General features: G+C 61.7%; 1 protein-coding gene across 1 annotated transcript; it reads right to left on the minus strand.

The window, feature by feature from the left end:
* Positions 1 to 1,560: 1,560 nt before the first annotated feature.
* LIF (LIF interleukin 6 family cytokine) lies at positions 1,561 to 9,586 on the minus strand. The gene is made up of 4 exons (XM_037510867.2): positions 9,366 to 9,586; positions 7,117 to 7,237; positions 5,487 to 5,665; positions 1,561 to 4,842 (listed from the first exon to the last, which is right to left on the minus strand). The coding sequence occupies exons 2-4, from the start codon at positions 7,133 to 7,135 to the stop codon at positions 4,432 to 4,434; spliced, it is 609 nt and encodes a 202-aa protein (XP_037366764.1). The 5' UTR covers positions 7,136 to 7,237; positions 9,366 to 9,586; the 3' UTR covers positions 1,561 to 4,431.
* Positions 9,587 to 21,836: the final 12,250 nt, after the last annotated feature.

A 21,836-nucleotide genomic window follows, 5' to 3' on the forward strand; every position in this document is an offset into this window, starting at 1 on the left:
CTCTATGTCTTTTCATCCTCCCCAAAGCACTCATTCATCGTCCCCACTGATCCGTGAGCTTCTGGAAGGCACAGCCTGAATCCTGTGCCTCTTTGGAAACCGGCCTGGGACCTGACACTTTCACGGACTAGCTGGTGGATGACTCTCAGCAAAACTGCCCAGGTCCCTAAAATGAGTCTCCACAGGGGGAGCCCCAGACCCAAACCATACTGCAGAGGACAGGGGAGACACCTGGGCCTGCTCTGGAGTCCCTCTGTCTGGGGCTATCAGGTCCTGACCCCTCTTGTTTCCTCAAGGAAAGCGTCCCAGGAGGCTGGGAAGAAAGTTGCAGTGGAAAGAGGTGCTTAGGTGAGAGGCAAGAGGAGGGACAGTAGCGTCCACTTTGGGAGGGCTTCTCAGGCCCAGAAGCCGTTGAGGGTCAACCCTTATTCTGGCCCCAGCACCCTGCTCTATTCCAGACAGGACCCCAAAACTTCTGTCCCGAGTCACCCATGCCTGCTGGCTCCCAGGGTGAGTGGACCCTTCCTGGGGGACAGAGGCCTTGACAGCTGGCGTCCTCTGGGTTCCTGAAGTGCCACATAAAGAAAGCACATGAGGTGTGGAGCCAGAAGCCTGGCCTTAAACATCTGCCAATGTTAGGGGGAAAAGGATGACCCAAAGCTAATTCCATACAGGCTTTGTGGACTCCACCCCCACCCCAGGCCAAAGCCAAAGACTCTGGGAACTCCAAATCCCATCACCACCAAAGGGAAGGTGGCTGGGACCTGAGGGTGGGGTTAAGCAGCCAGGTGGATATAAAAGGCAGACACGTGGGCTTTGGGGATCCCCCATTTTTGACTCTCCACCAGCTCGCAGCGTCTGGCCAGCTCTGAGAGTGACTTTGGGTTTCCAGGTCGGCAGATCAGGTAGGACGCATTAAAGACTTTATTTCCCTATTTTCTCCCTGAGTTGTACATTTTCCTTATTTCCTTTTCCCTTGTACATAAACCTTTTATTAACCCTTTTTTATGTGTGTCTGTAGTAGAGTATTCATAAGTCCCTTTAAAGCGCGCGGGTGAGGACCCACAGCCAGGAACCCGTTTAATATCGGGGCTGCCCTATAACACCAATAGGACCCGGCCAAGTGTCTTCATCTCTCTGAGCCTCGGTTTCCCCTTCTGTTAAATGGGGTCGAGGACTCTCAGTGACTCATGGGCTTACAGTGAGAGCTGAGGAACGGGGAGGGAAGGAGCTAAGACATACTAATAGCCCCCCCCACTTTGGGGTAACCCCCCTTTCCTGCCCATATCCCATGATCTAGAACCCTACCACTTTGTTCTGCCTGCACTGAAGTTCCACCTTCCAGCCCATACCCATGTCCGCACCCTCCCCTGGCGGAAGTACCCCTCGCTACCCCTCGCTGACCCCGGCCCTTCGCCAGGCAGGGCCCCGCCGAGCTGGCTTTCTAGGGCTGAGCCGTCTGGCCCCCCCACCCCTGTCTCCCCACATGAAAGCACTGGAGACCTTCCCAAGAGCAGATTCTTTATTAATTTCTCTTTTTTCTTAAAAAATGTATTCTTCTGTATAAAAAATAAATATTTTAAATATGACATTGAATAAATAATCTGTCGTATGAAACATTCCCACAGGGTACATTCATCAAAGAAGAATTTCGCTACCCCCAAGTCCTTTTCCTCTCCAGGGAAAAGAAAAGGGGGAGACACAGAAAAAGGCATGGAGCTAACGGTGTGGGTGGGAGAGACCCCCAGGTGCGGGAGGAACGCCAGGGGCTTCCGAAGGCGAGGACATCTGCACTGCCGAAGGGAAATAAACTTCTCATGAGATTCCAGCCTCCGGGCCAAGCCTACTCTGGTAGTGACTGAGGCAGAGCTGGACGGCTGCTGTCAGGGTGGAGGCCCCCAGGAGGGGACACGGAGGGAGAGGAGTAGGGGAGACGAACCAGGAGTGCTTTGTTTAGAATTGTTTTAAATAAATAAGGTCCCCCCAATTCCTCTCCCAGTAACTGCAAAATGACTGCCCTGCGCCTCTTCTGCTGAAGGCCTCTCCCTCGGTGGGCCCAGACCCGGGACACAGGCGCCAACACCCGCAGACGCAAGATGAAGGCCAGCTCCCTGCCCTGCGGAGTTTTAGCCACACAAAGAAAGGCACCACAATTCAGAGATGCTGTGTGATGGGCCAGAGTGCTTCTAGAAAAGCACTGAGATGGGTACCGAGGGGCAGAGCCAGGGCTGGGGAGGAGAGGGCAGGGGTAGCAGCAGAGAGGGGCAGAGCCAGGGCCTGCCCAGGTGGGCCCAGCACAGGGAGTGGGTGCCCATGGGGTGATGAGATGATGGGACTCCCAGCTGGCCCCAACCCTTCTGAGCCACGTTCCCCAAAGGAACTGAGCGATGGGAGGCAACAGGCTGAGATCCTGGATGGCAGCTGCTGCCAGTGGGTGGGTTAACTCCAGCCCCTCCGGCCCAGGTCCCGGCTGGCCTGCCGCCTGCCCACCTACCATCCAGTGGGTCTGGGTAAAGTGCATAGAAAACAGGGAAAGGTGCAAAGTGAGTGCAAAGTACCATAATCACGTTGGCTGAACTGCTAGGATCGCTGCCCAAGAAAGGTTTGAGAACAAGCCAGAACACTGCTCTTCGCAGCTGCCCCAGCTCCTTTTCCTCCTCCCGGGCTCCCAGCCTGGAGGGCGTTTCTCCACTTGCCTGGCCCCAGCACAAAGGAAAGGATCGGGTTCCCTGCCTGGGAACCCAGACATGGGTGGGGAGTGGGGGAGGTGGGGCAGGAGGGACCACAGCTTCCTGGTCCACGTCCCAGGGCCTCCCTGTCCTCTCTAGAACAGGGGGCTCCTCCCTGTACTGCCCCAGCTTTCTGAGGCCCTCTAGGGGTGTTTAGGACATGGGAGAAGCTTGGCCCCGGTGTGCAAGCATGCTAGGTTCCAGGTCAGGCCTGGTCCGCGGCCCCTGGACAGCCAGTCAGGAGGCAGCAGGGCAGCCACCAGGGCTGCCATGCCCAAGTCTCCGAGGTGGCATGTCAATCTGAAGGGGGCCCCCTCTAGCTCAATTCCAGGGGTCACCAGAACAGTGCTGAAGGAGCCCCTTGAAGTCTAGCAATATGGCGCCCTGGCTAAAGGCACCCGGCCAGTCCACAGAGTGGCCCAGTCTGCCCAGCAGCCAAGATCCGAACACCCTAAAGGGAGTCATGGTTGAGGTGGGGGATGGAGCTGGGTTTCCCACCCCCAGCCAGGCTGACCAGTTCTCTAAGACCCTGACCTTTCTCTGAGCTTCACCTGTAGGCTGATTCCAGCTGTAACATCTTCAGCTCCCAGACCAGGGCAGGCCTGGCCCTGGCTCCTTAATGGAGACCGTCATATTATCTCTGCTAGGAGGGAAGCAGGAAAGGGGAAATAACTTTGCCATTTAAAGCACCAATAAGTTAATATAAATAAGGCATCATAATAAATAAGACAATCATGGTGGGTCAAGCGTACAGCACTCTCGGGGCTCAGGCTTGCTTCCGACCCTGGTCCTTAGGTTCTCCTGTTTCCTTGCTCTAGGGATCAGAGATGGCTGCCGGTGGCCCCTGACGTGCCTGTGTGTGGCCTCCCGGGGCCTCCATGGCCTCTGCGTGATCCTATCCTCTCCTTTATCCACTCTGGACTAGAAAGAAGACTCTGGGTTCCCTCAGAATCTCCTCACCTGACTTTGCCACCTTCCTGCCTCCTCACCCCCAGATCCAGCCACAGCACCCCAGTCTCCCAGGCTGCAGAAGAGACAGCGAGGAGAGGAAGGAGAACGTGCCTAGGACTGGGGGCCTCTCTTCTTCCAGCACCTTCCTTCCCACGTCTGAAAGTGGCCTCTCTGCCTCTCCCAAGAAGCTTACTGACAGTGACTTCCTTCTGGAACCCTCCACAGGATGGTGCCTAGGCCTGGACTCGCCAATGTTTCCCAAGCAAAGGCATCTCAGCCCGGCGCTCCCTTCTCTCACTTCCATTCGCCAAACTTGTTGGGGACGAGTCCTTTGGGACCCCAGTCCCTCTGACCTACCTGAGTCTCAACTAAACCTTCCAAAGTCCACCTAAGCAACATCAAAGGCACTGGTGGTGGCCATTCTGTGGCGGCCTGGCATTCCCCAGAGGCCTGCAGTCAGGGTGATTGTGGGGAAGGCACACTGTTCACTCACACAGTCCTGGTGGAGGGAACAAGGTGGGGGCAGAAGTCCAGCCTGACACCCCGGTGCCTGGCTTCAGTCACCCAGAAGAAGGGGTGCCTTCTAGTTGGCATCGTATAGGCCCTGCCTATAGAAGTACCGACTCTGTTCAACTTCATCATGACCACCCTGGAGGGGGCAGACAGGCTGGGAAGCCCTCAGCAGCCCCTGCGTGGGGTTTGAGAGGCACCCACATGATCCCTCGGGTCACTGCATGCTTTGACCTCCTGTCTAGAAGGCCTGGGCCACCACGGCGATGACCTGCTTGTATTTCCCCAGGAGCTGACAGCCCAGCTTCTTCTTCTGAAAGACGTCCTTGCTTGAGGTGTCCGGGCCGTAGGCCACGTCCACGTGGGCCACATGGTACTTGCTGCACAGGCGGCAGAGCACGTTGCTAAGCAGGCCCCGCATGATGTCTGCCGTGGCGTTGAGCTTGCTATGGAGGCCGAGGGCGTTGGGGTTGAGGACCTTCTGGTCCCGTGTGATGTTGCCCAGGGAGGCGCCAAGGTAGGCGATGACGCGGTACAGTTCCACCAGCCGGTCCTTCTCTGTGCCGTTGGCGTGAAAGGGCGGGAAGTCTGTCACGTTGGGGCCACACAGCTTGTCCAGGTTGTTGGGGAATGGCTCCCCCTGGGCCGTGTACTGAGGAGCAGAGAGACAGAGGGAGGTGACGTGGAAGCCAGCCTCCAGGCAAGCTCTGAGCTGGTTTCCCACCCCTGGCCTCTGACGTATAGGCTCCCCAGGACTGCCCCGAGAGCCAAAGTAGCCACGGCCATGGACACACGCTGTGAAGCACCAAGGCCTGGCCTGTGCAAGGGGCCAGCAGCACCAACGCCGGTGCCATGGGGCCAGAGAGGGAAACGCAGCGTCTCACCTCCAGCAGGCCCCCCACACTTACTTTCACCCATCATACTCCCCCTCTTCCTGGACAACTCTGCACCCTAGATACCCACAGCCTGTACCCCAAAGGCGCCTCTCTTCCACTTCCCTGCTTTCATCTCTCATAGCCTCTTGCTCTGCCTGGTGGAGGAACCCCTAGAAGTGCAAGGCCCCCCTTTTTCTCCCAGCTCAGCCCCACCTGACTGGACACCCTAGGAAAGTGGTTCCAGTCTACCAGCCGGGTTGGGGGTACGCTGCGGGAGTTTGGTTGTGGCTGAGCCAAGCCCCCATGTAGCCTCTCCTTCCAGCTCCCCAAAGGTCTCCTCCCTGCCCGGCCCTCACAGCCCAGGTCAGAGTAGCAAACAGGCCCCCACCCCCACCCCCTCCCCAGGGCCGGGGTGACTTACATAGAGAATGTAGAGGGCGTTGGCACTGCCATTGAGCTGTGCCAGCTGGTTCCTGATCTGGTTCATGAGGTTGCTGTGACATGGGTGGCGTGTGGCACAGGTGGCGTTGTCGGGGGCGATGGGGAGGGGGCTCCCCGCCCCGTGTTTCCAGTGCAGAACCAGCAGCAGGGGCACAACTCCTGGGGACAGGCAGGCGGGGCCATGAGCGGGGAGGTGGGGCCAGAGGTGCCCTCCCCCTCCAACGCCTCCCCGTTTCCAGTTTGCAGGATGTCACTGGCCTCCTCTCAGTCTCCCGCCACACCTCTGCTTCCCTCAGCTTTCTCGAGGCCTCCCGCCTGCTTCTCCGCTTCCTCCCCAGAGAAGGAGCCCCATGAGCTGTTCCCACCCGCCAGTCATCCAAGATGACACCCAAACTTCCAGCCCTTTCTCTCAGGGAAGCAGATTCCCAAGGCCTAGAGGCCTGGGGGCCTCCTGACTAGAAAACACCCAGTGTCCACCCAGGGGTTCCCAGGAAGAGAGGCCCCTGGCCGCGCACCTCCCCGGTGGGGCAGGACCCCAGAAGCCTTGCTTCCAAGTGACTGGCCGTGGCAGCCTCATCTCCCCGACGGGGCGCCCGCGGGGGCCGCGGGGAGGCGGCCTCTCTGCCCCTCTCCCTCCTCCCAGGCCGGTCTCCCCTCTCGCCTCTCCCTGCGCTCCCTGCGCCGCGCCCTCCACGTGCGCCCTCCCCTCCCTAGGACCCTCGACGCCACCGCATCCTGCCACCCTCACCCCATCCCAAACCGCTCAGACCTTCCCCTCCCCCAGCCCTGTGCCTCCAGCCCCCCTCCTGCCCACCCGGGCCGGGTGAGGACCGGCCGGGCCCCGCGCCCCGCGCCCCCGGCGCCCCGGGCGGGGGAGGAAGCGGAGAACTGGGAAGGGAAAAGGTCGCGGCCCGGTGGGCGGGGAGGAAGGAAAGTGAAAGGTGACAGCAGAGCAGGGAGCTGTCCGGGCCTGTCGGGGTCACCCTCCCCCCGGGCGCCTGCTGCCCCCCCCCCGCGCCCCGGTCCCCTCAGCGGGTCCTTGGGGCGGCCCCGCGCGGGGCCGGGGGCGCAGCCGGGCCGGGGCGCGCGGGGCGCCGGCTCCCCCTGCCGGCACAGCCTCCGGTCCCCTCCCCCGGCCCCCAGGCTCTCCGCGCGCGGCCGGGCAGAGCCGGGGCCCCCGGGTCCCCCCTCTTACCTCGCGCAGCCCGCGCGTCCCGCGCGCCCGCGGCGGAGGCGGCACCTGCTCCCGTCCCGCGCCGGAGTGTGCGGGCTGCGCGGCCGCGGCGCCCCTCCCCGGCGCAGCCCGGGCCGCGGGGAAAGAGAAAGCGGAAAGACAGGGGAGAGAGGGGGGTGACTCCCAGAAAGCGGCGCGGAGCGCGGCCGGAGCGCGCGGGCGCGGGAGGCGCGGGAGGCGCGCGGCGGCCCCGGCTCGCCAACCTGCCGGCCGGCCGGGGGGCGCGCGGGGCCGGGGCCATGTGCCCGCGCCGCCCGCCGCCGGCCCCGCGCTCGCCGCGCCCCGCGCCCCGCGGCCGCCGCGGGGGCGTCCTGCCCGCTGCGCCCCGCTGCGCCCCGGGAGGCGCGGACGCCGGGCGGCGGGCGGGCGCGTTTACCTGCCGCCAAGACCTTCATCCTGGGCTGGGCTCGGCCGGGCCGCGGAGGATTCCTCGGATGCCGGCAGTTTTCAGAGGTTCATGCTCAAATGGGGAATTTGCCTGATTTATATACTGGAGCCTGCACGACAAAAAAACAGCTATATTTAGAAGGAATCCCCGTCCAGGAAGTTGCTTGAGGTGCATCATAGGAAATTATGAATGGGAGAAAGTGAGAGTGGAGGGGGGGCCGCGGGGGGGGAGGGCGGGGGGAACCGACTTTTCACTCTTCTAAGAATTTGATTGATAAAATTATAACGAGCTCCTCGACGGAACGGCCTGCGGTTTTCCTGCGTGGCTGCCCCGGGAGCTGTTTCACGAAGACGACGAGGAGGGTCCCCAGCCCCGTCATCAGGGTCCCCCGGACGGCGGGCGCCCCAGACAGCCCTGACTCACCTGGGTCTGGGGAGGTGGGTTGAGACTGGGCAGGCTGATGGAGGCTGGCACCTGGGGTCCCCTGGTGGGGGGCGGTGTGGGGGGCAGTGGGGAGGAGGCGGGCTGGGGCTTGACTGGGAAGGAGGCTCCAGGAAGAGGGGCTGGGACCTGCCTTGGACTTTAGACGGTAATAAAGCAGATCTGAACGTGGATTCTGGAAGCAGCCTCAGAGGGAGCCTCCTCCGGCCTGCCCCCTGCAGAGGGATTGCCCAGGGTCCCCCGGGGTCAGGCCGGCGGCAAGTCTGCTGAGGCACCTGTGGTACCTGTGGTACCTGTGCCCCTGGGGAGGAGCCCGAGGAGAGGGGGCACCCAGGAGGGGGTGTTTGTGGTAACTTGGTTTCTTGGGGGCAACCCGAGGAGGAGCTTCTGAAAGGTGTGTATGTGGGGTTTACCGCAACCCTCCCCAACCCCTGCCGAGCCGGTGGTCCAGAGTTTTCATTCTGAAAGTGACGTCAAAGCAGAGACCTAGGGAGCCACAACACCCTGGACCAGCCGCTCGGGGCGCTGAGGGATAGGTGGGGAGGACAGAAGTGGTTTGCCTCCCAGTCCTGCCTCGGAAGCCCCTTTGAGGGGTTCACCTCAAGAGAGGTGATGGCGTTCCCCAAAAGGTACTTCTAGAGTCCCTAAGGCAGGGCCTCCAACTCCAGCGACTGGCGCGGCCAGGTGGATGAGTAAACGATGGGCGGCGGCAGGAGGGAATGGTGGGGGACAGGCGACATGCACAGAAGTATTTTTTTTTTTTAATGAGGTAGGAGGACCTGACCCCGAGACACATATCTGGGGCCACCCTGTGCAACAGGAGGGCCGTGTGTCCCAGGAGACGTCTTACTCCCCCGTGAGCCCACTGCAGTCCTCCGGCCTGACCCCGGGTCAGAAAAGAAGGCGAGAGAGTTAGTTTTCCAGGGTAGGGGCTCACAAAGCCCGTCCCTCGCCCTTAACCCTCTTCCACATCTGCCCACATCCCAGACCCGCGCAGCCACATGCCATCCTCCCTCACCATGCCAGGACCAGCCCACCCGCCTGCTGCTGTCCCTCCCCCACCCCCTACTCTCTCCAGGCTCTCCTAGCAGGGCCTTGGATGTGGGGTGATAAAACTGCCCATCCCACCTGGCATTTCCCAGCAGGGAGGAGGCTGGTAGAGTCCAGACAGGCGCTCCTTCCTCTTCCCTGCCCCCTATACCTTGTCTCTCCCTTGGTGGCAGCCATGGGAGGCCCACCTGGCGCTTGCCCCTCCCATACACCTGGGGTTGGCCTACACCCTCAGGAGGCCCACCCGCCCCAGCCTGGCTAAACCAGCCCAGGCCCCAGGACACCCCAGATCTCCTGTTCTTCTCACAGTCCCCCCCACCCCCGCCGTGCCTCAGGCTCCAGCACCCGTGTCTGACCCTCAGAGCACATGAACTTTGCACCAGTTTCACCCCCCACATCTCAGGACCCCTGTCCTGACTCAGCCTAGCTCTCCTCACATGGACCCCTAATCTATTTGGCCAGGACTCCACTGTGACCCCATCTAGCCATCCCTTGTTCCCCCACCCCAGTCTCTCACTAGGTGCCCCGAGGAGGCCACCTTGTCCCACCGCGTTCCTCCCTTCATCCTTCCCAGTGGATCTGCAGAGCCTTGCACTGCCCTCTGGCTCCCCAGACCCCACATGGGCCCTATAGTCCACCCCCAACCACCATGTAATCTCAGCCCCACCCCACAGGAAACAGGAAGTAGGTGCTGAGTCTAGAAGACGCTTAACCCTCTTGTGCCTCAGTGTCCCGTTTCATGGTACCTGACTTGGTCCGTGCTCCCCAACTGCTCTGGGCCCCTTGGCACCCTGGGCCCAGCCTCCCTCTCCTGTCCATGTCCAGCACCAACTGCGCTGGGCCTCTGGGGGAAAGGCTGGGCAGGGTCTCGTCGATGCCGGTGCGAGCCGCCTGCAACGTGGCCTTGGGCCCCCGGGAATCCGCCGCCCAGGCCAAACTCCAAGCAGGCTTTGGTCTCCTGGAGTTTATTTTCTTCCCTCCCTCTCTACGCTGCGCTGTGTGTGTTTTCCCCGGCTTCCTCACGGAAGGCATCCTCCCTTCTTGGCTGCCTGCTCCCGGGGTCGTGGCCCCAGGCCCCACCCTGGAGTGGCAGCCCCAGCCCGGCCCCTTCCAGCTGTGACTTCATCTACAGCTTGTCCTGCTCTTGCACACTGGGCCTGCTGGGGATTTGATGGGCCTTAGGGCGAAGGGGACAGTTGGAGCCCACAGGGGGCCCCCCTCCGCTTGAGGGGGCAGCTGCCGGGCCCAGGGCAAGGGCCAGAGGGTGCTCTCTCTAGGTGGCTGTGCACCCAGCTGCTCATCTCCATGGCCTGGCGTGGGGCTTCCCCAGGGCCCTCTCGGCGCTCTTTCAGCCCTGCATGCTTTGTGCAGCCACCAGCCCCTCCTTTTCTGCTGCTTCTCACGTGCCGTGCACAAGCCTCTCCTGGAAAGTAATCAAGGTTTTCTTTTTCAGATGGGGAAACTGAGGCTGGGAGCATGCCCAGTGCTGAAGGCACATGCCCAGTGCTGCACAGCATTAACAATCAACCCAGGTCTCTGACTTGTACCAATGCCAGCACCATCTCACAATGCCCAGGGAGTGAGGGGCACGACCAGTCTCGGTCAGGTCTGCCCAGTCCTTCCCGCTCCTTTCAAAGGGAGGCAAGTCTCACAGCCCTCTCCGAGGGCTCGGATGGGGTGGGTTACTCTTGACAGCACCTGCTCAGGGTGACGCCAGCGCAGGTGTGAAGTATCTTTGGAAGCATCCTAAAAGGTGCCTTTGCCAAATCTCTCGTGGAGAGGAGGTGCAGGGTCCGGAGGTGTGAAGTTGGGACACAGTCCGAGCCGGACTGGTGCTTCGGCTCTACCGGCTACAAACTGGGTGACTGTGGGGAAGTGGCCCCCACCCGGCCTCGGTTTTGTCATCTGTGAAATGGGAATCATGGCCCCTACACAGTGAGTTCAGTGTGTGAGGACTCAGGGTTCAGCGCAGTTTGGAGCACCCCGCAAGCAGCCCTCTCCGCCTGTCTTGGTCCGCACCACCTTCCTGTGAACTTGGGTTCTTGTCTCCATTTTACAGAAGAGGCGTCTGCCAGGGCTGAGGGCACGGGCTGCGGGACAGACACCGCCACTCTCCGCTGCTGGATAACGGAGACAGGACCGCCTGACAGCTGCCATCTTCGGGGGCACCCCGGTAAGATCAGATGGGTTGCGTGGGGGAAGTTGGCATGGTGGTGCACTGCTGCCCCGTCCTGGCCCCTGATCACCCCCAAGCCAGGTCTGAGCTGAGGACAGTGGCTGACCCAGCCTCACCGCCCCCAGGAGCTGATTCACCCCCAGGGCCCATCCGAGGAGGAAGGAGACAGAGCCCAACTCAGAGGGGCTTGAATCACCAGCCACCCCCTGCAGAGCCTGGGTTGGGGGTGCGGGGGTGGGGGCCAGCCCCCTGCCTGCCTGTCTGTCTCTTTCCTGGACCTCGGGGCACTCAGGGGAGAGGGCAGTATGGCAGTGGCCACTGGCAGGGTGGGGGGTGGTGGCAGGGAGTTACCCTCACAGCCAGGTACCCTGTGTGGGCAGCCAGGGCTGTTACTCACCAGGTAAGCAGCTGGGCATCGGGGAATTCCCCAAGACCAGTGACCCAGAAACTGAGTGCTCCGGGCAACCCCCACTGCCCAGGCTGCCCCTCCTTCCTTCACCATCCCCCTACCATGCATCCAGCTAAGATCTAGTTCTCTGAAAACCTAACCAGCTGCTGCTCCCAGTCATCAGTTTACACCCAGCCCTGACCTTGAGCCTCCCATCTGAGCCCAGGGGAGTCAGATGGGCTGAGGGGCCCAGAGGGGTGACCAGGACAGGCTCCTGGAAAGGGGCATCTAGGGGAGACAGGAGAAACTCAGGGATTCCTGACTCCTGCCACGAGCCCTAGCAGCTGGGTGTCCTGTCCAAAAAGACTACAGCACTTCATTATTCAGTGCTTGAGGAGTGAGGGTGCAGCTCTATCTGCGGCCCCCACCTCCACCCTGCAGCGCTGCGAAAACACCCGCCACCCTCGTGACTTCCCCGCGGCCCGTGCCTCGGCCGTGTGTGCCTGGGCCTACGCTGGGGTGGTGCCCGCGGGAAGGAGGTGACTTAAAGTCGGACAAACCCGGGTTCGAACCCTGCCATGCCACTCACAGCTGTGTGACCTGGGCAGCTGGCTTCCTCTCTCTGAGCCTCAGTTTGCCCTCTGAAAGTGGGGGTGCCCTGGGGCCAGAATGAGAATGTGAAGTGGGAAACATAAAGTGCCCAAAAAATGAGGCATCGCTCTAATCTGACCTTGGTGTGCGGCCTCAAGAGCCTCTGAACCAGGGGCTTGGGTCTGACCTGGAGCTGGGGGTCATGTTCCCGAGGTCCTCTCAGTTCAAAGGAGGTGAGGGGGGTGGTCTGGGGGAGCAGGCAGCTCCTGAGAAGCCCGGCAGGGGAATCAGCCATACTTCCCACCACCTTCCTGCCGGCCCAGCTGTCTTTGAGGTTCCTGAGGTCCAGGCTGGGGGACTCCAGTCTGCCCCTTGTCACCCTCACCCATCAAATCTCTAACAAAGACCAGCTATACCCCCTTGGGGCCAAGGAAAGGCCAGAAGCCACCCTGGCCTCCCCCCGGTTGCCCCCAGCATCATCCCGACATTTCCCAACTGGTTCTACGTCAGGAATCACCCCCCTGGAGGTGAATCAGAGTGACTGCACGATTTCTTCAAATCCGAGAGAAATTGCAAAGCGGGGAAGCAGCCCACAGTCTCCGTTACTGGCAGGGGCAGCTCTGGCCCCAGGAAGCATGCCGTTGCCTGGGGCGCTGCCCTCAGACCTCCCCGTGCAGAATGGGGGGCTGTCCTCCCTGATCATTCAGCACTTACTAGGTGTGGCTTTTTAGTCTCTGCAAACACCGTGACCCCCCCACCCCACCCCTCGGCAATCCCTGCATCTTGAACTAGCTGGAGGCCGTGGGATGCGTAGGCAGCATTTTAACACTTTGGTGTCCTAGTGGGCCATGAACTCAGTTTGCAGGGTGCCCCCCCCTCTTTCAGAAAGGAAATGAAATAGCAGAATCATTCAGCCTGCCAGGAGCAAGGGCAAGCATCATTGCGTGATTTTTTTCCGCTGTCTGCAGGTATCGGTCCACGCACCCCGCACCGCAGAGAGGTGCAAATGTGTCTCTAAGTGTGGGTTGTGGTCAGAAACGTTAGACGCTGGTATCGATGACGAACGCCAGGCCCCGAGGTGCTAAGGGGTGACTTGCCCAGGGTCACTCAGCAGCTGGCAGCGTGGGGCTCCCGACTTCCACCTCCACGGCCAGGCCCTGGCCCCAGCTCCAGAACGGGTGGAGGTGCTGGGGGGGGGAGGGGCAGGTGGAGCAGGGCGGTGCTCGCGGCTGGAGGCCGAGCCCTGGCATCTGCTGTGTGAGGACAAAGGCCCTCCCAGGGCCCAGTCTCTCACTGCCCACCCCCTGCTGCAAGCTCAGACCCTTGGGGGCCCCACCAGAGGGGCCCAGGGTCATCACAGACCTTGCCCCTCAGCGCCAGGAGCCCTTCTTCTGCCCCAAAGGCAGTGGGCGGAGGAAGTGGCTGCAGCCTTTGTCTGGGGGCTCCTGCTAGACTCCCCGGGGGTCTGTCCGTCTGGGCCTGAGCCGGTATTTACACATGGGTGAGTGGCCAGGGCCTTGGCGTGTCCACGGCCGTGTCAGCTGGGGCTGGCCTGGTGCGAGTGCACACGCGCTGTGTGGCAGGCAGGCTGGAGCCGCACGTCTCTGGCTGCCCTGGCGAGCCCTCGGCGTGAGGGTGTGAACGAGCGTGACCGAGGGTCCTGGAGAGTGCGTGTCTGCATGTGGCAGGGTCTCTGGCAGGAGTGGGAAGGCTGCCCCCAAGCGCGCACGCTCGTGTGTGCCACGAGTGTGTCTCCAACACTCCCTGCTCCTCACCCTCCAGCCCCCGCCCCTGGGAACTGTGTGGCAGCCTCACATCACGGGGCCACCAGCAGCTGGTTTCCTCCACACCCCGCCCCCAGCCCCCCCACCCCACCCCACCCCCCGCCCGCCCTGGCCACCCTGACTCTTGGCACCAGGACAGAGCTGATGTCAGAGCTGAGCTGACAGCTTCCTTCTCCCACTGGATTTTCCAAAAGAGAGAGACCACAGCGCGGCTCCTATTAAATAATCGTGGGGCACGGGGGTGGGGGAGGATGTTTCACTCAATGGTTTCCTGAACTCAGAGGCAATAAACAGAACAGGAAGCAGCCCCACGGACCCACTCAGCCTGAAACCAGCCTGAACAGAGGCAGCCCGACCCTCCCCCCCCCCCCCCCCACCCCGTGGAGCTCAGTCGGGCCACCCCAACCCAGCGATGATGTCAGGGAGGCAGCCAGGCCTCTCCCCAGACGGCCCCTCAGCGCCCACAGGGACTGAGAAAATGTTGTGAGGCTGGTGGGTGCGGGGCAGTGAGCCCCGGGCCTGGTGATAAGATGGGAAGAAGAGGGTGGTCCGTCCCAGTGGGTGGGGACCACGGAGGGAATGAGGTCTGGAGGGGCTGGGCTGGACTCTTCCCTGGGAAGAGAAAGCATGAGCTCACTGAAGTCAGGGAGGGATGGGCCAGGTGGGGGAGAAGCTCTTGGGGAGCCAGGAGGACCAGGCCAGGCCTCCCTCGGGCAACCTGGGTTATGATGTGGTCTCCCTCCAACCCTGCTACCCTGGGCCCCTGCAGCCTGCGCTGGAGTCCCCAGCAGCCTGGGGATTGCCCCAGCCTCTCTCCCGCCCCAAAGCAAATATTATCAAGTACTCACTAGAGCCCCCTAGTGTCGCTGGTCCTCACGCCCCATTCAGCAAAGGGAGGCCTTTTAATCCTGGATTTACAAACATGGAAACTGAGGCCCAGACAGATAAATGATTTGCCGAGGTCACACAATGGGTGACAGTGGCCCCTCCCACCCCGTGACTCCCACATTCCCACAGCCCCCCCCCAGGAGGCCAGGTGTGATATGACAGGTTGGCAGGGCTCACCAGCAGCAGGGGTCCGCGGGGGTCCCCAGATGAGTGGCCCCTAGGACACTGCTCCCGCTGTCTGGGCCAGTTGCTCAGCTGCTTATCAGCCACCGCACTCCATGACACAATCCCGCTCTGATCTCCTGCCCAGCTGGGCCTCCTCCACCCCTGCCCCACCCCTGGACCCTGTTTCCGCTTCCGTCTCCTCCCTTTCTGGGTGGGACCCCACTTGGACAGAGAATGACAGTGGGCTCTTTAGACAGCCGGTACCCCTGAAAACCGCCGTGTGTACCTTGTGGCCGTGATCTCCCTCCTGGTGGCAGGGGGTCCTCACAGAAGGAGGGTGCTGCCCACCCTCCAGCTCACCTCCAGGAGCCCACCTACCTCCCCAAGCACTGTCAGCCTGGGAGGAACTTAGAGACATGTGTGGCCTCAGTGACCCCATTTTGCAAAGCAAAAAGGTTAGAAAAATGACACTGTGGGGCCTGGGGCCTGTGTGGAGAGGCTAAGTGGGCTCTGCAATCAGTCAGACCTCAGGTCCACTCACCAGCTGTGCACCCCAGACAGGTGACCTCATTGCTCAGGATGGGGTTCCAGCTTCTACAAAATGGAGCACAATGTTGCCAACCTGTGAGCATAGCAGCCCTCTGGCAAGCCCAGGCAGGTACATCGTCAGTGCCTGAGTTACTGATATTATTATCTTAGCTGTTAAAACTTCACAAGTGGGGCCCAGAGAGTGGACATTGCTTTTCCAAGATCACACAGTACCCCCGTGGCACATCCCCAATAGCATGTGGTCTCCCCAGTCAGGGACTCAAGAGTCCTGGGTTTCCATCCGATATGCTGTGAGAATTCCAGAAAGGAGCCTAGACTCTGTTTCCCAATCTGTAAAAGAGGCCCGGGGAAGGCCATCAGTCTTGAGGGATCTAGAAAAGGGTCTTTGAGGTATAGACTGTGGGGTGGGTAGGAGGAGACATGGGAAGGCCTCCCGGGCGCCCTAGAAAGCCTGGCCCAGCGGGAGTTGAGACCCAGGTCCCGGGTTTGCTGCCCTTCATTCTCCAGCACCCAGGTGCTTAGCTCTGCTCCAAGTCACGGGCTGCAGCGCCCCCCACCGCTCAACGGCAGCTGGCGCCATGACCGAGGCAAGTCACCACCAAACCCAGACCTGTCTGACTCAGCCAGGGCCTCCCCTAGAGCCCCGAAGGGCGGGATTTGGGAATTGAGGAAGTAGGAGGGAATGCCTGAGGCTTGGAATGAACAGGCGCAGTGGCCAAGGAGAAGGGCACAGCTGAGGGTTCCTGGAGGGACCTTTTTCTATCCTGCACCCTCCTTGGAGTGAGGCTGGATTGGAAAGAGCCCTGAGGATCGGCCACAAGGAGGCGCCAGGACCACACGCGGTTCCTTGGGGTCAGCGCTTCACGATTCCCACCAGCTGGTACTTTGGGAAGAAGTGGAGGGAGACTGCAGCCCTTTCCTACCCACCTCAGGGCCCAGGGCCACCTCCTCAGAGCACCGTTTATTGGCCCTCACATTAATGCAAGGTGGGCTGATCATCCCCATTTTACAAAACTGCCCTCAGAGACCCAGGGAGATGAAATCAACCTCCCACAGCAGTCCCACCACAAGAAGCCGGTGCAGCAGACACCCCAGGAAACCCGGGGCCTCAAGCTGCAGTGCCTGGACTTGTCAGCCCCTTGCTGACCCACCAACAAGGACTGCCTTGTGCCAGGTGACCCAGAGCCCCCACCCAAGAGATGCCCCCACCCCAAAGCCTATTCCTGGTCCTCGGGAACTGCTGATGGCAAGAGAGGGACTGAGCCTCTTCTCGGGTTGTTTGTGCCCAGGGGCCTGCCCATCCTCCCGGGTGCCAGGCTCTGTGCAGACATTGCTTATGTTCTTCCTCTCTGCCCACCACAGCCCCGTGAGCTGGCAGTTCCACAGGCAGACCCGTCTTGCAGAGTGAAGCACAGGGTGGTTGAGAACTCCCCTGCCCCAAGGTCAAGCGTGTGGGGGCCATGACCTTGACCAGCCCTCCACACCAGAGCCCCTCATGAGGGGCTTCCCTTCATCAAAGGCCCTCTCCCTGCTCCCCCAAGCAGAGGCAGGCAGGGGTCATGCCACGACCCTCCTGTCTGCAGGGACAGGGTCCCTCTACCTCCCGAATCTCCACGGAAAGCCAGGTCGCCCGGGGCTCAGACCCCTCCACTACGCTGGGCAAAGTGGAACCTCGGAGTGCCTTGGAAATCTGGCAGTCAAGACCCCCCCCCCAGAAAGGTGACCTCTCTTGGGTCAGAGGAATCCAGGGTTCAAGTCCAGGTCTTTCTCCGCCCCATGCAGCGTCTAGCCTCTGCCCTTTAGCCCTGGAGTGACCGTGAAACGCTCATGTGTCCACATGGCACTTTCACATCTGTCCTGTCTGCTCTGCCTCCACAGCCTCAGGGAGGTGTGCCACCCATGCCGCGCCGCAGCTGAGGAGGCTGAGGGCCGGAGAGCTGTGGGGGTCACCAGCTACCCCTGGAAACCAGAGGGAGGCTGCTGAGGGTAAGTTGGGGGCTGGACTCTCCCGCCCTGCCCTGCCCCATCAGGGAAGCCTACCGTGGGCTGCACCTGCGCGGGACCCGCTGGCGTGTCGAAGGGTGCGCGTGCCAGGCCGTCAGCGCGACACCGTCATCTTCGGGGCAAGGCCCCCTCTGAGTCCGTCTCCTGCTGGATCTTCTCTGGAGATAGCTCCTCACCCCGCCCCCCAGTTGACTTCCCGTCAAGGGCCGGGTGGCACCAAGGCTCCCCCCACTTCCACCCCACCCCCCAGCTGAAGGGCTGGGGGCAACGAGGGCCGAGCACCCCAGGTTCCTGGCCAGACTATACCTGACACGGACCGGGGCCGGGTCTCCGGGGGGACCCAGGGGGGAAAGCAGGGCCAGGGTGAGGGGCACAGGGATGCCCCTCACCCCTGCCCAGCGCTGCATGGAGAGGCCTCTGGGACCTGAGTCACAGCTGACTGGACCGCGCCCAGCCCGCCTGGGTGACCCAGGCCGGCATAAGGCGATGACTGGGCAGCCCTCCGCATGACCGTCCGGGGTCGGCCTTAGGTGTTTTGACTCAGACCTGCCGCAGGCCGTGTGCACCCGGCCCATGTCCCCAGCCCGGCCCCGCAAGATTCCCGGGGCCGCAGGCACCCCTGGGGTCAGTGCTCCCCCAAGACACCATCCCGGCCCTCGCACCCACCTCGGAGCCCTGGGCTCCACGGAGTCACCTGGGCCGTCCTTCCGCCTCTATTGGCTCCAGGGCCCCACCTGCCCAACCCCCGGCCGCGGAGACCTTCGCCCCTCCCCAGCCGGGAGCCCGGCCCGCCAGGGGACGCCCCAGGAAGCAGGGAGTGGGGCCGGCCCAGCCCAGGGCCTCCCCGCTCTGACGGTGGACTGTGACCCTTCCCGCGGCCTGGGAAAGGGGTTCGTCGGGTCTCGGGCTTGGGGTGGAGGGTGGGAACGTGGGGGGGGACGGGACGAAAAAACAGAGCTGCGGGGAAAGAAAACCAATAAGGAGAAGGAACACGAGAGAAAACAGCCCGCGCTGCTGCACGCCTGCTCCCCGCAGCGCCCACACGGCTCCCGCCGCGGCCCTGGGAGCTGGCAAGCGGCCCCCCCACAGAGGGGGACCCGAGACTCAGCCGGGAGCTGACACCCCTGCTGAGGGCGGGGGCCTGGGGGCCTAAACCTGTTTGCTTAACATCAAGTACCTCTCGGCACCCCCACCCCAGAAAGAGGAGAGGCCACCTTAAACTGGGGGACACTGACAGGGCTGCAGCACAATGGCTCGGCCGTTTGCTGCTGTGAACGGGTCTTAGACAAGCGTGCACGCGGCGCTGGCAGAGGCGCAGGGACTGTCACCCTGAAAAACTTCAAAGAGGAAAAGGGAACCCCAACTTCAGGAGTGTGCAAGCAGCAGAGCCAGGCCCTTCACCTGAACCCAGCCGTGGCTGTGGGCACCTTGCCCTTCACCAGCCTGTGGCGAGGGGGACTTGCAGGCCCGCAGAGCCCCGCCGACCCCAGAAAGGGTGGCGCGGGGCGTCCGCTCAGGCTGCGGCCCAAGAGCAGGGGTCATGAGCGTGCCCTCCCCACGGCCATCACCGCAGATGGCCCTGGGGACCCCCATTTCACAGCAGTTGTTGGAGAGGGGAATGGGTGATCAGAGAGGACTTCTGACCACAGCTGCAGACTCCAGAATGGCCCCTGGCAGGCGAGCGGCCCGCAGCACCAAGGAAGCCCCGGGAGCCCATCTGGAGGAGGCGCTCAGCGCTTGAGCCTGACCTCAGGGTGGAGGGTGGCTGGAGTCAGGAGGGGGACGTGCAGGCTTGGGGAGGTCGGGATGCCTGGGTGTGGTGGGGGTCAGCTGAGCAGGGAGTTAAGGAGAGGGCCTGGCTGAGCCGGCAGGGTGAGAACAGGGGCCTCGGGTTTGGGGCGGGCTGAGCCCCCAGGTGTGTGGCAGGAGAAGTTGTGCTGACAGACCTGACACCTGCGGCAGTGGGGGGAGGAAGCAGGTATCAGATAGGGTGTGGGAGGAACCCCGGGGCTGGGGGCTGGGTGAACCATGAGGTCAGAGGTCAGGGGGGCTGAGGGAGGAGAAGGAGACGGGCTGGGGATCTGGAAGGCCAGCGGGGTCAAGGGGAAGCCGAAGGCAGGTATGGAGTTGGGGGTGGTTTTGACCTTGAGGTATCCACAGGGCTCCCAGCAGCTGTGCCCCTGGGCTGGGGAGAGGACCAGGCTGGTGACGGTGATCTGGGGCCCCCTGCGGCTGTGGTGTCATCAGAAGACATGGTGGTGACAAACCTTCATAGGGAGCACTCCTAAAACTCTAGCCCAGCCGCTGGAGCGCCCTGATCCGCTTCCTACGGGATGGGTGCTTTTCCAGCCCAAAGTCAGCCTCAGACACCTCTCCTGGGGCCTGGCCGTGGAGTGGGGGGCTGGCAAGAGCCCCAGGCAAGGGTGGGGGCAGCCACCTCATGCTTCCCAGCTCTTCCTCCACAGGCCAACCTCTGCCTCTCCGTGGGCAACCACGAGGCAGCCGCACACCAGCTCCCCTTCCGCTCCAGGAACCTAGCACGTCTGTCGCCTCCCACCCACAGCTTCCCAGCAACCCAGCCCAAGGAAAGCCCCCAACCCCCATGCTGGGCGAGGCAAAACAGGGGGAGGCCAGCCTCCCGTGCTGGGGTCACCCTGGGGGACCTCTTGGGGGCCAGGCTCCCTGGCACTTCATTTCCATCAACGCATTTGCCTCTGTCTTCCCCTTCAGGTTGGGGGAACTGGACCCCATTCTCCCTGCGCCTCACTGAGCTCCTACTGGGTGCCAGACACTGTGCAGGGCGCTGGGATGCAGCAGAGCAAACAGAAGCTGTCTCCACCTTGGGCAGCTAGAGTGGGGAGTGGGAGGTAGTGGCAAGGGCCGCTCAGGTGATTCCCCCAACTCTTCCCGGAGAGTTACTGGAAAACAGCCGAGCACCTGGACGCAGGCCGTGGGCAAGGGGCCTGAATTTCTGCAGCTGCGCTGATCAGAAGGAAAGGAGCAGACAGAGGGAACAGCACGAGAAGGGGCCTCGTGGTAGGGGGGAGCCGGGGCATTTCAGGAGCCAAAAAAATGGCCAGAGTGCCAGGAGCCCCAAGAGCAAGGGCGAACGCTTAGGAGGAGTGTGATGGGTGCTGCCTCAGGAGACTGCTGGGTGGAAGTCAGGGCCCCAGAGTCCTAGCCCAGTCCTTGCTCTGTGACTTGCTCTGTGACCTTGGGCAAGCTGCTCCCCCTCTCTGGGTCTTTATCAGTGAGGCCCTTACTCACTACACTCTGATCCTCCAATGCTGAGAGCCTTTGCCTTCTTTGTCCCTGCCACCTGGAAGGCCCCACCCCTCCCCTGCGTGTCACCCAGTCAGTGTCGCGCATGTCACCTCTTCCAGACGCCACCCTGACCACCCACGTGGCCTGACTCTCACTATTACATCACCCTGCTTGACTTTTGCCTCGCTCCATTGCTACCTCAGGTGCTCCTTTTGGGTTTTTGCTACTGTCTGTCTGCTCCTCACCTGGGGCCCTGTCCTCTCAGGGATGCGGGAAATTGTCAGCCAAGTTCCAGAGGCTGATGGGTAACAGGAAGATGGTCCTGCCCTCGAGCCTCACAGACTTGGATTCCAAATGCACACCCCCAGTCTGTTGGTTCTGACCAGGTGGACAGGTCACTCCAACCCCGAGCCCCAGTCTCCTCTGCAAAGCTGCTCGTTTCAATTGCAGACGAGTCTTCGTGGGGTCTCCCCTCCCATGATGTGAAGTCCTGTTCCCACCTTGATCTTCTCCATCCCCCGAAAGTGGGGGTAGCCAGGGACTGATCCAGGTCAATCTATCTGCTCTTATTCGTCCTTCCTTTGTAACTGCTGCCTCAGCCTCTCATAGACCTATGGGTGCTCCACCTGAGGCGGGGTTCCTGAGCATTGGGGGGGAGCTCAGTTTTCTGGGGAGCTGGATGGTATCCCTGATGCCCTGGGGAAGCCTCAGAATGTATTTTCAAGCATATACTAGTTCCCAGGCCAAATCTGAGGCAGGATCTATTATTATGTTGTCCATTTCACACAACACACATCAGCACACACACCCTCGCCACACACCCACCCACACTCTAGCCTTCCACCCGCCGTTCCCCCACCATGTGTCTCAAGACACCATGTGTCTCCCCCCCTGGTGTCTCAAGGGAGACCCGTCCAGACACAACAAGTGCCTTGTCTGTGTCTGAGACACCCCCTCAGTCAGAGGCCCCAGCTGGCTGGACATGTGACTTCCCTCCCTAGACACATCAAAGCCCTCCAGCCCAGCCCTCAGGCATGGACACGTGTGGCCTTGCCACTTCGAGACCCCTTGTCTAAGAGGCCCAGCTCCCTAAATTCTCTCCCACAGGCAACAGAAAACACAGGGGTTTTAGAAACCAGAAAACTTTTAAATATATGTTGATACAATATTAACCTTAAATACACATTATAAATAAGCCTTATAAATAGGAAACTGATAAAAATTGATAAATTAGTTGTGTTCCTTCAAGGAAAAGGCCCAGCAGCTTCTGGAACCCCTTCTAGAAGGGTTGTTCAGCATGAGTCGATGCCAAAATGCACCACCAGGGGGAGCCGCCTGCAGCCACTTCCTGGCACTCCTGGTCTCCTTCCGCAGGAGTCTGCACCCGGGGCCATTTGAAGAGAATATT

The sequence above is a fragment of the Talpa occidentalis genome, unplaced genomic scaffold (genome assembly GCF_014898055.3).
Source record: "Talpa occidentalis isolate TD23 unplaced genomic scaffold, MPIMG_talOcc4v2.1 talOcc4.14, whole genome shotgun sequence".
Classification (NCBI taxonomy): Eukaryota; Metazoa; Chordata; class Mammalia; order Eulipotyphla; family Talpidae; genus Talpa; species Talpa occidentalis.

Excerpts from the sequence above, each read along its gene's own strand:
- LIF (XM_037510867.2), bottom strand. Across the intron at positions 4,843-5,486 it reads ACGCCCTCTACATTCTCTAT|TACACGGCCCAGGGGGAGCC; the intron begins GTAAGTCACCCC and ends TCTGCTCCTCAG.